Consider the following 15,141-nt stretch of genomic DNA (forward strand, 5'->3'; position numbering starts at 1 on the left):
TTGTCCTCTAGTCATCCCGCTGAAGTCTGAGTTGGCCTATAAGATTCTGGAGAGAGGCCGAATGAGGTTCTGGCTGCAGGCTGAGGAGATTTCTTCCAATGTCACTTACAAATTCTTCGCAAACAACAAGGAACTGTCTGGAGCTGATGTAAGATACATCTTAGTTTACCTGCAGATTGTAGTCAGTTCCTACCTGTGCCACATCTCCCTATGCAGTACTTGAAATTCAGTGCAAAAGTCATGCAAATGGAAAATGAAGTCCGGAAAATGATATATCAGTTAGCCAGGTAGTTTTCTTTCACCTGTAATTTTTGCGAGGCTCAAAGTGAAAGGTCCCAAAGTATGGGCTAAACCATTTAAGTGAGCCTTGCAAATAAGAAACAGAAGAGATGAATGATTTATTTTCTAGCTTCAAGGTGAACAAACTACTTTTCTATCAAGACAATAGTTCAGTCAGCTGTTTTTAACTACACAAAAGTTATGATATTCACAAAGTCTGTCGTCAAGTAGGCTTTTTAAAATTACAACTCTATTTTTCTGCAGCCCAACAAGATGGGTCATGACGTCGCTACAGGGATCATTGAATTCATCATGGATCATTTCACTGAGGAGAATGAGGGGACATATACCTGCCAGATCACAGATGGAGGAGGAAAGGCACAGAGCTCACTGGTTCTGATTGGAGATGGTAAGAGGGGCCAAGGTTTACTGCTGTCCTACGATCAGCCTTTCAAATGTGATTCCAACCCAGTCAGACCCCACAAAACCTGCAGTATCCGACTACATTCTACAAAAAAAGAACAATAACCTCTGGACTGTAATTTTTTTTCTCTTGGTTGGATTGCAGCTGTATCAAACCATGAATGTATATTAAGTGGATGTGTGCAGAAAGAACTTATCACAACCTCTTATTTTTCAGCGTACTAATTAGGGGGTATGCTGTCAAGCCTAAGCCAGGAGGAACACAGACATGTAGCAGAGAGTGTATAGAATGGGCTTTTTTGTATGACAGTAGACTTGCAGCATCTGCTGCATTAGAGATCCCATTATGGAAATGTATTAAGCCCGTTAGTGTAGAGAAGGGTTTGAACTTCATGTCTATAGGACTCCCTAAGATTCAACTAAAGATGCTTGATTTCATAAATTATGATTCTGCTCTCATATGGGGGACCACTAAAAAAAAAAAATCTATAGCAACACTTTGATCTTTTAATTATTCTCTGTTTATGTGTATCTGTATGTGCACATAGCTTTCAAAGCAGCCCTGGCTGAGGCTGATTTCCAGAGGAGAGAGTACATCAGAGTCAAAGAGGGTAAGAAATACAAAACATCATCCACTTTTAAGCTTGTAAGAGCTTTGTTCTTAATTTAGCCTGAGACCAGCACAACACTATGTTGCCTGGGAGATAACTAATGAGTGAGCATACAGGAGAGAAGTAGACTATCTTTACATAAACTCTCGACGCGCAACCTTAAAAACCACACATCAGTTAATACAGCTTATAACAAGGTTCCTCAAGTGTTTTGTAAAAGCTTATGTCCATTTTCAAGGCTTCCTCTCATGTCTCTTTTCACTACAGGCCCCCACTTTAGTGAGTTTCTATCACTTCAGATTGGGGATGACTGCTCTGTCACTTTGGTCTGCAAGGTAAACACAGTGGTACTCGATATTTATTGAATATTTACAGTCTGACAAATGGGAGGCTCACTTACTGAGCAGATATTCTATGGAGACTAAGTGTGGAAGCCACAGTGCTGCGTAATGATAAGGTCCAGACAGATAATAACTAGAATTGTCAGGGTTTTTCCTGCCCTTGTTAGAATGAAGTATATTATCAAGAACATTTTAAAATTAAAGTGGCCGTTCATGTGCTCCAGGACAGTTAAGTTGACATCAGCGTATCTTTGATTTATGCAGAGATATAGTAAATATATGCATTCATTATTTGACTGTTGAGTATCAAAACGTAGCAAACTTAAACATCAACCAGTTTTCAGAAAAATGCTCTACTTCCAATTTGGGATCATTTAGGTTATAATATGTTGCAGAAAAATATAAACAGCCTCAAGTTTTTTTGGTTGAAAGACAGGATTTATGTTTAAATCCATCAAGTGGGGGAGAATTACTGCAGAAAGTCGATGAGGTACAGTTATGTGCTAACATTTGGGAACCTCTGGGTGACTTTTGTAGGCAAAAATAAATCTACTTGTCCTGCAGCAAACAGGCATTTTAAATAACCCCTTCTTCAAATGCTAATGCACTCTCACCATTTAGTTCATTAACTAAACAGCTAAGCATTAAACTGTGTTTTACCATTTTCTCCGATTAGTATTATTTTTATATTCATAAAACAAAAGCACCAATGCATTAACATTTAGGAGATTTGTTTTTCACTTTAATCCGTTTGCTGCAGGCATTTTCTTCCTTTGTCTTTCAAAAGCCTTGCTACATCCCTTGATCTTCCTAAACCACCACATAAACAAGACTTTATTTACAGCACATCACTGGTCATCTGGATTTGCATTGTTCGATGAATTGTATAAAATATAAAGTGTGTGTGTGTGACAATAACTGTGCTTTTAAGTATTAAAGTAAAATGCTTGTTAAATGTTTAAACGTTAGACACAGATGACACTCTGGTTTCACCTGTGTTGGTAGTATTTGCTATAAAGCACTATATAAAACAAGTGGAAACCTTCACTTCCTGTTTTTTGAAAATAATAACACCTATTTTTAATTGATTTTAACAGGTTGCTAACTTGAAGAAGGAATCAGTGTTTCACTGGTTTAGAGAAGACACGGAGATCATCCCGGATGTAAAACCTGACCTGGGATCAGGAGTCTGTAAACTGCCAATTAAAGAGGTAAGAGCACACTGTGGCACTAAAGACTATGTTTTTTTTTTGTTGTTTTTTTTCCCAATGCTGTCCTCATGGTGTGTTCAAAATCGACAAATCTGCATTCCCTATGTCGCACTGTTTCTTCTCCAGTTTTCACTGAAGACAGCAGGAATTTACAAAGCCACCATCAGTGATGACAGAGGAAAAGATATGAGCCAAATAAACATTTCTGGAAAAGGTAAACATGATCTCTAGTTTTGCAGTTCATCTTAACACTTAATAAAAATGACAAGTCCACTGTCTGGATAGTTAGCTTGATGTCTTTACTGGGCAGGTATAATTGTTTACCTACAGTGTATTCTTCTTATAAAAAGAATATTTAAAATGCTTGAGATGGGGAAAAAATGTATGTTATAAACTATTTCTTTTTTTATTTCATTTATTTTTCCTCAAAAGCAGCAGGATACAAAGTAGATATATTACTGAATAGATACTGAAAAACAATTTTTTTTGGTTTTGTTTTTCTAAACAAAACCACAATACAAGAAAAAAGGAAATAATAAAAAAGCCTCGGTCTACAAATTACATCTTGAATGATTCATACATTATGATTGGTGCCAAAACTGTTAAAATTAGTCAGAAACATTTTTTCTGGCTCCCCTCCAAAAATATCTCGTCTCCCTTTTTTATTCTACATGTCACTCGTTTGAATGTAACTATTCTGCATGCAGTTTGATCTGCTATCCAAAATAACTCAGATTGGTTGCTTTCCAATGCGTTAATATTATTTTACATCCTGATGTCGTAGCCAGTGGGACCCATAACCTCTTCATTTCATTTGGTCTGATATTATCTGGTAACAGACCCAGAACACTTAAAACCGGAGACTTGGTCAACTGTGAGTGAAACAACTGATTCAATAGGTATAATAGCTTCCCAGAATAACACTCCATTTAAAAAAACAAAACCCAAAAAACAGGTTCTCAAATTTCTCACAGATGTTGACGTGCCTCATAAGTTTAATATGTCTGATATGTTTATATCTGAATTAACTGAGACTGAGCTTCACATGAACAGGTATGCCAAGACAATCTTTCTCACCCACATCTTTTTCTCAGTCCTAAATCCTTCAAACTGAGGTGAATCTTAAAACACCGCATAAATCATTCTCTTTTTTGCTAGGCTATTTAGATGATTTAGTTAGAGTGTCAGGGTTATTTTTTGTACTAAAACAAATGTATAGGAGTTTACATATACAAAATATATGTAAAGTCTTTCTGAACATGCAGCAAAAATGCTTCTCTAACTACCATTCTTGCCATGTTACATGGTGCAGAAAGCATACTTCACAAGACAAATGCAGCTATTTACCTTGTTTCACTATGTTGGGTTGGGAAACCATAAAGTAACAGATTCCCATGTTTTCATTAAACCTTTCCTTACTGAGCTCTGAGTGCAGCCACCGGAGAGCAGCATCATGCCTTTCCATCCTCTTGGCTCCGTCTCTGACCCCATGTTCCTCTGCCTTTCTTCTAGTCTTTGACGATGCCATAAACAAGCTCAGCCAACTGGCTGGTAAGTCGCTGCATTCTGCACACAGACACACACACCAATAATCTCATAAAGAGACATCCATGTTAAAAACGGTACGACACACCACCAGCACCATCCTCTACCCACTATAGGGATCCAGTTATCTAAATTTAACATGGCACCATCAAACCCCAGTGATGAGAGATTTGGGAGATCCATCATCAGGCTGATATGGGTCTTGTTTTAAAAACCCTCTGCTACATACACACACACACTTATCAGCGTGTGGCAGAAGTTGTCATGCTGGAAGCATTTGGCCATCGTGCCATCATGTGGTGAAATCACTTTAAAATTCCACTGTGCTGTCACAGTGACAGTGTGGAGGAGCATCTTACTCCTATTTTAAGAGACAGTCACTTGACAGCTCTGCAGCAACTGTTACAGCAGTGGTTGCAGAGGAGAAGAGGGTTCATTACTGTGATAATGGGAAACCATGGTGATGTGACCAGGTGGATGACACACTTGCCCACTTGTAATGTGCAGTGAGGAAAATCCGACACAGACATTGTGTAGTATAAAATGCCCTTTTAGGTATAACGGCTTAAAAAAAAAGTTAATAAAACCTGTCATGGTTGAAGTGCTTTACTGAGTGCCAGGATATAAACAATCTGCTCTTTGCTTCATTAGCAGAATTTTCCTCTCCAAGCTGGACAAAAGGGAATTTCAAAATAGATCCTACAAATGGCTGAAAATGGAAGTTTGTTTCTATTCAATTAATTCATCTCTGCATGCAGTAGCTTTCACAGCATAGTGAGGTCACAGAGTCCAGCAGCTGGAGGAAAACATGTATTTTACGTTGATTTCAAACGTGGTCCTCACAACCTCCATCGCCTCCATTACCTCCTCCAGGAGCCAGTGCAGCAGAGCTTGTGATAAACTGCACAGCAACAGGCATTCAGCTGCAGTGTCACATGAAGTATTACACCTCAGAGATGAACATCACCTGGTATCATGGGTAAGGAATTAGATCAAACACAGAATTAACACCGCCTCACAAATACAAACATAATACCTAATAGTTGGAGTACGAAGATGAAGATAAGGAACGAAGGAAGAAAATGCGCTTAACTCCAGTATTTGTAGTCCTGGTAGTTGTTTTACTAGAGTATTCTTTTAAGTCCACCTATAAACATGCTGACCACAAACGCATTATTCTGGTTTTCCCTCAAGTTAAACTGCCGCGAGTGGGAAAAACAATAAGCCGCATAATAAAACTTCTGATGGGCTATTGGCAAGTGGTTTCATTATCCCTGTTATTGCAGTAAAATTGCCCTGTTTTGTGACAGAAATCACACAGCTATTATTTTCTATAAAGAAGGAAGGCTTTTCTGCACTTAAAAGCACTCCAGTTCACTCCAGAGATTATAAAATGTTAAAAAATGGGTTCATAAAAGAAGAACAAGTGGACAGAACAATGAAGTAAAACTGAATAAAAATTATGAAGATTTTATTTTAAAACATCTCACTGTCTTTTCTGTGGGTTTGTGTAAGAGCAAGAGGTCGGCATGACATTAGCGAGGCATGTAAACATGATTTTCATTTACCTCACTCGCTCAAATATAACCCCCCACCACACAAACACACACACTAACCTCTCTTTTCTTCTCCTCAGTGAGACTAAACTCTCCCACAGTGACAAGATTGTGATTGGTGGAACCCCGACTATGGCAACAATGGAGGTATTATCATCTTTTATACAAAGCTGAACAGTATATGCTTCGGAGGAATCTCACACATCAGTAACTTTATGACAGTAAAGCACCTCAGACGTTGGTGCTGCTGCTCGTCTGTGTTGCTTGTAAAAGTCCTCAAAGCGTCTTTGCAGAGACGAGGAAACTTTGAGATAAATTAAAGGGGTAATAAGAAGGGAAAGCTAATGAATAAAAATGGTTTAAAATTCATTAAAGTTGATTAAGTACCGATCGTTTTGTCAGAAAGCTTTATAATTGTAATTAGCCTACCTGTTAAATTAATCTAATTTTAAATCATAGCTCAAAACACGCAAAGCAGAAATAAATACCAAGACACTGAGTTGATGCCTCTGCCGTCATGTGGCTGATCGTTTTTTCGCTGATTGATTCACAGGTAGTTGAACCAGTGGAGAAGGACAAGGGCAAGTACTCCATCGTGATCACTGACCCTGAAAACTCACATAAACGCACACTGGACCTCAGCGGTGATGGTCAGTACTTTCAGTACTTTCCCTCTCTTATTTCCTTCCCTTCTGAGTCAATTCCTCTTTTTATCGATAACTGTAAAAAGAGGGTAGAAAATAACACAGTCACTTGTTTTTATGGCTCTCTTTCAGCGTGTAGTCTCTCTGGTTATACTTCAGCTAGTCTTTGAGTGTGAAAGTCTCCAGTTTTCACTTTTAAAAAGAATTCAGTGTTTGGACAGCTTGGCTGCTTGTCAGTTACATACATTTTAGTGTGGATCGGATTACATACACAACAATGCAAAAGTCTTGAGCTACTCCTTTTTTCCCTAATCGTTTGAAAGGCAGAAATTTTACCTTTATGTGCATAATTACTGTGGCTCAAGACTTTTGCAGAGCACTGTATGGAAAAAATCTCCACTAAAACTTCTCAAATTAACTTTTTTAATGTTAAAAAACACATTTATGAGTGTTATGACTGAAAGAGTTCATTCCTCCTGTGTTTACTGTATCGCCCTCATCTTAAAACTATTATTTTCTTTAAAAAAAAAAAAAAAAGTTACCATGTTCATTAGCAGGAAAAGGGAAAGATTCTGTTTTGATAATATAAAGACTATTTTGGTTCTAGGTGTGTCTAAATTTAAAGTAAAGTAACCTGGCATGTGTTGTGACAGTGACTGTTTTCTGTTTCTGTGTTTAACAGTATACGAGAAAGCCTTTGCAGAGTTCCAGAAACTAAAGTAAGACTATATTCTCAAAGCTGTTTTCTTTTTTTTTAAACTTGTGCCTTTATGTGTCAGACTGGCTCGCCTAATGATGAATCACTGCTTCCTTCACATTTGCTTCATAACTGTGAGTTTGACATCTAATAGTTCAAAGTAATGATTTCCCAGGCTACACTGTGTTCATATACAGAAAACAATAGTCTTGTTTTCCTGCTTCAAATAATGTAAAGAATGAGGTTTTCTATAAATACACGTATAATCGACTCTCTCGTTCTGATTGTATTTGAATACTAAAACATCTATTGGAAATTTCATTAACATTTGTATCTTCACATTTCAAACAGTGCAAAGCCTTCAGATCATTTGAGACACTGGACAAGGATTGCATGAGCCTTTGTAACCACTATATGCTCAGTGTTAATCAGTGTAGATCCATGCATCGATTAGACTTGTCACTTTAAAATATCAGTGCACTCCTAACCCCAAACTACTACACTAAAACCAGCTGCTTGTTTTGAATATTTTAGTTGTTTAATTTGCCTGTGCTTTGCCCTGTAAGGACCTGTGCACTTTTTTTAAAGGTCTACTGTGGAAGCCTGACTGAGGATTTAAACCCAGACTAAAGTTATGATTTTCAGATTAGGTCACTATATTATTTGATGATTTATTCTCCTTTTTCTGTGACTGAAGAAACAGTGTGTATGCTTTAAATCACTGCTGCATGAATGTAGCATGTTGCAAATTGAATCAGATGCTTCCCTGGCACTATTGCATGAGCAGAATCTAAAGAGCTCCAAGAGGTGTAAAACTTCTGTATGCATTGGTTCCAATTATTCAAGTATGGGTTTTTTTTTCACCTACAGCTACAGTTTTGAAAAGTCTTGTTAAATCACTGCAACTCGAGTTGCATAAATGATCAATACAGCATTAGGAAAAATTACCCTGTGTCTTTAAGTTGAGCAAATTCAAAAAGTCCAAGGCTGGCTGTCTGGAAAGAGTCCAGCGCATTATAATTTGAGATAAAAATCTTGGTTAAAAATAGAAGCAGTCAGGTAGCAGAGATCCTTTGGGGTCTATCGGCTAATTGGGCCAAAGCAAACCCCACACCCACACACACATTTTGCAAATCCTTTTAGGAAAGGGATTGAGACTGCAAACACTAAACACTGCATGCAGTGTGGAAACCATCCAAATCCCTTTTCTAATTAACATTCAAAGAGAGACATTTAAGCACAAGACTTTACAAACACATTGAAACAAGTGACACCCTGTTACCCTTTTGATTGAGCATCAACTTGCCAAGAGGAGAGCAGAGTTTCCCCAACCATCTGGTCCTGTGGCTGACCTCTGGTCCTGCCATGCTGCTCCAACAGCCCTCACATAACAATATCATTTTTCCCCAGGAAATATACATGAAACTCCTGAAGTAAACAATATTAAAAGGAGGTTTGGCTGTAAATCTAAAGCACCTTGTGGCACACCATCTGACCACTGTTAGTTAAGCAAAAAGAAAAGAAAAAAAACAAAGAAAAAATGATGTGTGGTCAGAGCCAGGTAATGAAAGCTAACCAGAAATGACTTGGCTAAAGTAAAGCTTGAACAATATAAAGATTTGCTAGTGATAGAATTTGTATAATAATATAAAACTGCTTTGATTTTTCAGGGCTGAGGCATACGCTGAGAAGAGTAAGTTTATCCTCCTGTTCTCCTATATTTAACAGCTTAATATAATAAACAATAGCAATAACCTAGAATGTTAACAACTGTTTGTTTTAGACCGTGGTAAGGTGGTGGGAGGACTGCCTGATGTGGTCACCATTATGGAAAAGAAGGTAGGCGTCTAAGTGTGTGAAATTGCGTGCTTTCTGTCTCATTTTGCTAATAGATACTTTCTATGCTTTCTGTAGACTTTGAGTTTAACATGTACAGTGTGTGGAGACCCCAAACCTCAGGTGTCATGGCTGAAGAACGGATCAGAAGTCGAGCCTGATGATCAGGTAAATGTGTAAATGTCTTATTGGAGTTATGCCGAAATAAATTTCACAACTTGTTTTCAGCTAATTAAATTGTGTATGCAAGTCACATGTACAACCAGTTCATATTCAGATGGGGCTTTGAACTTTTATTTGATTCCTACCTGATAAATACTGCCTTATTCTGTGACTCTGTTTAACCTCTTCAGAAACTCAACTCCTCCCTTCCTGTCTCATGGTTAATTATCTCATTAACCATACACAATTACAACATAATGTTTCTATTAACTTGTCTTGTGGAAATTTCACACTCAGTATGTGTCTACTAAAATATGCTTCATGATGTCATGTTATTTTGAGAACTCTCCAGATTCATTTGATCAGATGATGTCTGTTCAAAAGTCAATGTCTATAACCCTTACCATGATATTAAAACCAGTATTCATATAAAATAATGAAATAGCAGTATTTAAAATACAATTTCTGGTAATACCGAAAGTGGTAATGAAGTACTTTCTAAAAAATATGCTTCATGTATATTTAAATTAGTACAAATGATTAGTAGTAATAAAATGCACAAAACCCCAAAACCATTGATATACTTTAGTTCCTTGTTAGGAACTTAATGAATGTGATGTTGTCCATATTGTGCCAAAGCCCTTCTTATACATTCATCAGCCACTTTACTAGGTACACCGATTCAAGAACTTATTAAAGTAAATAATTAAATCAGCCAATGGCAGCAACGCCGTACATTTAGGCATGTAGGGGGATCAACAGGGGGAAGAAAGGTGAGACTTTGAATGTACATGAGCAGGGTTATTTGTGACAGACGGGCTAGTCTAAGTATTGTGGTGCGACCAAGTATTCTGATCAACAATAGAAGATCAACAACGAAGTACGTTTGGGATGTGGTGGAACGTGAGATTAGCAGCATGATGCCATCATGTCAATATGAAACAAAATCCCTGATGAATGTTTTAAGCATCTTGCTAAAGATACGCCACAAAGAATTAAGGCTGAAGACAAAAGGATCCAATCCAAAACTAGCAACGTATACCTAATCAAGTGGCAGGTGAGTGTATTTACCACTGAGACCACCAAGATTCAGGGAACTACACTACGCTTCTACCTATTTTGGGGTCAGTATTATCAGCACAATCCTAGATCAGTAACGGAACAACTCTACCTCTCATAACTCATTAACCTACTTGCCAACCGGAGTACAGTAAGTCTACAGTCTGTCCCTAGTCAACGAAAGCTCTTTCAACAGCATCAGGATCCTGCAGCTTCTACCAGCTTTGAAGATTTAAGTTTGAGAAACCCCGGTCCAGGAGGAATTTGTGTTCAAGTTTTCTCCTTTATTCATTCCCTCACCTGCTAATAATCTGTCTAAAACAAGAAGCAAGGCCCTTGTTGATGAGTTTTCCAAACCTCTGGAGTGTCTCTCATGCACTTAGTTACCACAGAGGCTTCTGAGGATGCATGAAGATAAATGAAAAACAAACATGAACATAAGAAGATCCAGAGAATTTTATATCTAATCCTCATATTTGACTCTGGAAGTGCAATTGGAGTAGTGTAATAAGCAGAAGTTACTATTTTTTTAGACATTTTGTCAGATTTTATACTATTTGTATCACAGAAACGACTGTAATTACAATATTTTCTTTTCTTAATAATACACAGCTTAACCTGGTCTAGTAAATTAATGCATTTAACCAAGAACACATAGCATGCTAATGGCTACCATTTTTAGGATTTTAATCTAATAGACCGTTTTATTTCTTGTAATTAAAAGGCAAGTGTTTCTCTTAATAATGTAATTAACCTGCTGAAAGTACCACTCCATAAAAATGTATAAATGTCCAGACCTTACAAGTGAGTGGGCAGGTACAAGAGGCAATTTAAAATGTTGTACTCTTGTCTGCACCACTCGTGGTACATGGTACAATTCAGAATAAAGTACTCTGTATAGACTAGAGTATCAGAGACAATATACAGTATGGGTTTTTTTGGTGGTCTAAAAAATATAGACGGGGCACATTTGTATTGCTTTTCAATTTCACCATACTTTGGTTGAGCGTGGTTGAGTGCAGCAGAACAGATAAGACAGGAATACATCATTAGTCCCTTTGTCCATTCAGCCCATGCACCAGTGCTCAGCTTTTGCTCATGCTGCCACTTTGAGTAAGGCATTTTAAACGATAAATCATGCTAAACTCCCTCCGCTGGCTTTCTCACTTTTTTTAACCTCTGAATTCATTTCCCAGTATGTGGTCTCCCTGGACCAGGGCAGGTTTGCCAGTCTGACGATCAAAGGCGTTTCCATGGAGGATTCTGGCAGATATACCATGATTGTCCAGAACAAATATGGAGGAGAGTCTGTGGATATAGTGGTGAGTGTTGCCGCTGTGTGACACAAATGACTGGATTTACTCTGAGCCGTGAGGTTTTCCTGGTCATCTGCAGCAGAAATATTTTCTTTCCATTGGTGCCCAACATGGGGATATATTTTGATCGCAGCAGCACAAAAACCTTACACGGGCCTGATATTTGACCTTGTTACTTTTGCTCGCCCTGGTTTTGACAGAATTAATACAAAATAATACAAAATCAAAATTTCTACAAATTTAAAAATACCCAAATAATTTGTATTGATGATGCAGTGAGCTACAGCCCTTTAAGCATTTCTTTTGTGTTCACCGCTAGTAGTAAATGCATGTATGGGTATTAACATTATGTCCTTGTCTCTCTATTTTTATCTCCAGGTCAGTGTGTATCGCCATGGGGAGAAAATCCCTGAGGCAAAACCAACTCTGACCCCTAAAACAATCATCCCTCCTAAATTACCAATCGAGATCCCTCAGCCTAAGACCCAGCCTGCTCCGAGCGCTGCCCCTTCAACCCCTAGCCCTGCCGCTCCTAAGGCAGCACTGGGAAGAGGGGTGAAGAGTCCTACTCCAAGTCGGAGGAAGTGAAAAGCAAGGCAGAAGAAACACAATCACTGGTGCATAATTAGACCACACATAGCTGAGAAGCCTTTATTGGTGTTCTCTATCTGGATTGAAATGGAGCTAATACACTTTGCATTAAATTAGACCGTCAAGAAAACCCTGACATATAAAATAAATCTTGCAATTGTGATGGAAAGCAAAAAATAGTTTCAATGTGAAATCATTGTACAAAATCAGCAAAATTATACTAAAATAATAAAAAGCTAGGCACTATCTAAACATGAGGAAATTAGAAATTAATTGAAATGAACGAATAAAGCTACAAATTGAATAAAACTTGCTGAAGAAAGAGTGAAATGTGTTTTAAATTCATTCTTGAAGTGTACAAATAACACTGCATGCAGTATAATCAAATATTAAATGGCTTGCAAATTACAGGAACATTGCCCAAAGTTAATGTTTGAGTCGCTGACTTGAAGCTTCGATGCACCTTGGCATTGTGGAACTATATTTCATATTTTGATCATAGTTAGGGGGAGTTTAGCATGTTAGTCAAAACTTTTCCATAGGTATTAAATTGGGTTAAAGTCTAGTAAGTACAAATCTCAAAGGAGACCAGTAAACATTAATGTCATGCCCTATGGATGTGGGTTTTGTCCCCCGTAACCATCTTTGTTGCCATGCCAGCAAAATACCACCACAGCATAGCAAAACCATGGGATCCCCTCACTACAGACTTTAAGAGTTTTCTCTTTAAATTCATATCTGTGTCACAGAATATTTCAAGTAAACCAGAGACATGGTCTGCTCCATCAAGGATTGCTCTAAACATAGTTTAAAACATGTTGTGTTATGTTACAAAGTTGCTAGGGCCACTAGCTTTGACATGCCCTCACATCACTAACCTGCTGACTGTTACCTGCATTTTTGATGGTGTCTAGCACCAGATGTTCTTGGTATAATCACATACACACCACTCCCATTCGCCTTTGATTATGGGGCTGAGGCAAGTTTCATTATGAGCCAGTGGAGAGAGGTGGGCCCTTCTTGTCTATATTGTTCTGAATATGATCAGTGGTTTGGCTCAGTCTCACAGTCATTTACATATTTAAATGTTTTGGAAAATCTCTCTTCTGCAGTGTTGATGCACAAAAACAACACAGGCTTAGTATCACAGCTCACAAGATCAGTGTTCATTTTATGTTGTTTAAAATGGACACACACACACAAAAAAAAAAAAACACAGACACGCACCTCTCACAAAGACAAAAAGGTACAGAGAGAAATAGGTCAGGCTGTACAAAGTAGTCATTATACTGCCACCTCTACAACACGGTCAGCTGATGACTGCAAATGTATAACACCATCCTCCTTAAGATCACCATGGTGAACAGGCTGAAGATTAAACGGCAGTGAATCACCACTAAGTAAACCAGAGCTGTGAAGCGAAGCTGTCATACTAACGCTGCTGCCTCTCAAACCGTCATTACCAAATTCTACCTAATATTAACTCTGACTGTTAGCAGAAGATATGCATTCTGCCGTGCAGCCAAATATGAATTATGTTCAGTCCTCCTGGTCATCAGCCAGAAGCAGAAACAGACATGCTATAAGTAGTCAGGTTTAAAGACTTGAGCCCAAGTGCAGGAAGTTGTGATGGCAGAGCTGATGAAAAGATGGCTGATGAGATTTGTGGTTCATTAAAGCTGATGAGAGGAGCAGACGGAGAAGAGGGAGGGAGGGGCGCAGGGTAAAGTCATTGTTTCTGTGTTTGCTGTTGCTAATAAAAGAAAGCGATTACACTTTGCTAGCCTGTTTATTCATTCTGTCAGAGGGAAAGAGACCGAGAACAAGAGATGGGTTGTGAGAGAACTGAGTAATGGAGAAGGCTGAAAGAGAGACTGTTAGGTTCCTCATTTTGAGTGTTACTTTTGTTGCTGATGCGTCTGCTTTGGCAGCATGAGACGAGTCTTGTCATGCTTGTTAAAAACTTGTGAATGAGCTGAGTGATTGGATGAAGGGGGGGCGGTGCAGTTTGTGTTATTTTCCGTGCTGTTGTGTTTTGCTTTGTTTTGGGGGGTTTTTATCCCTTTGGACATGAAGACAAATTTCATCATGCCATAAAGTGTTTATATACAGTAAGTGTGAAAGGAAAGGAGACAAGCTTGTGTGAGGGATGAATGCAGATAATTCAGTGTTGTGTGGCAATAAAGGACTTCTGAAGTGCGACAGAGGGAGACAGGAAGGGAAGGCTTGAGTGTATCAGAGAGAGCAGGAGGAAGGGAAAGAGAGACAGATCTGAATCATTTTGATGTTTTGCTGATCATCTGCTGTGAGATCATTTTCCTGACTTTTTAATTAATTTTCACATTTTTAATCAACATAATTACAGAGAATCCAAATGTTGCCATGGCAACCACTTTTTAATTTCAATAAACTTGGAAAACGTCTCTGCAAGACACACGGGTGAGCCGTGCACTCACAGAAATGCAGTATGCACAGACACACAACCTGATCATAAACACACTTAAACACACAACTATATAACACACACACACACACACATATATATATATATATATATATATATAGATGGCTGCTATCTAAATGGAATAGCTAGCCAGTACTGATAGCATGAAATTGTGTTTCCAAATATAACACCGTGTCATTGGAGTGTACGAGTGTGTGTGTCTGTGTATGTGTGCTAAGAAACCAGACTATAGAATATATATTTCTTTGCAATCCTCCACATGGGGGCACTATGGGAACATGCACACACACAGAGAGACTCTGTGACTCACTTTTAGGCACATGCACAGCCTTGGTCATGCTCTCTCGCTCGCTCTCTCTCTCAAACGCACACACGCACACACACACACACACACACACACACACAC

The 15,141-nt window shown here is 38.4% G+C and overlaps 1 protein-coding gene across 1 annotated transcript in view; it reads left to right on the plus strand.

Annotated features, from left to right (window-relative positions):
• Nucleotides 1-12,596, plus strand: part of myom2b (myomesin 2b) — a 29,737-nt gene extending 17,141 nt beyond the window's left edge. The window contains exons 24-39 of the mRNA XM_039611449.1: nucleotides 12-148; nucleotides 544-688; nucleotides 1,251-1,313; nucleotides 1,581-1,648; nucleotides 2,752-2,865; nucleotides 2,992-3,079; nucleotides 4,378-4,416; nucleotides 5,284-5,389; nucleotides 6,047-6,113; nucleotides 6,520-6,616; nucleotides 7,293-7,329; nucleotides 8,978-9,000; nucleotides 9,091-9,146; nucleotides 9,222-9,311; nucleotides 11,561-11,686; nucleotides 12,059-12,596. Coding sequence (XP_039467383.1) covers nucleotides 12-148; nucleotides 544-688; nucleotides 1,251-1,313; nucleotides 1,581-1,648; nucleotides 2,752-2,865; nucleotides 2,992-3,079; nucleotides 4,378-4,416; nucleotides 5,284-5,389; nucleotides 6,047-6,113; nucleotides 6,520-6,616; nucleotides 7,293-7,329; nucleotides 8,978-9,000; nucleotides 9,091-9,146; nucleotides 9,222-9,311; nucleotides 11,561-11,686; nucleotides 12,059-12,268 — 1,466 coding nt within the window. The 3' untranslated portion in view covers nucleotides 12,269-12,596. The remainder of the gene's footprint in view (nucleotides 1-11; nucleotides 149-543; nucleotides 689-1,250; nucleotides 1,314-1,580; nucleotides 1,649-2,751; nucleotides 2,866-2,991; nucleotides 3,080-4,377; nucleotides 4,417-5,283; nucleotides 5,390-6,046; nucleotides 6,114-6,519; nucleotides 6,617-7,292; nucleotides 7,330-8,977; nucleotides 9,001-9,090; nucleotides 9,147-9,221; nucleotides 9,312-11,560; nucleotides 11,687-12,058) is intronic.
• Nucleotides 12,597-15,141: the final 2,545 nt, after the last annotated feature.

Source organism: Oreochromis aureus, linkage group 1 (genome assembly GCF_013358895.1).
Source record: "Oreochromis aureus strain Israel breed Guangdong linkage group 1, ZZ_aureus, whole genome shotgun sequence".
In the NCBI taxonomy this organism is placed as follows: domain Eukaryota; kingdom Metazoa; phylum Chordata; class Actinopteri; order Cichliformes; family Cichlidae; genus Oreochromis; species Oreochromis aureus.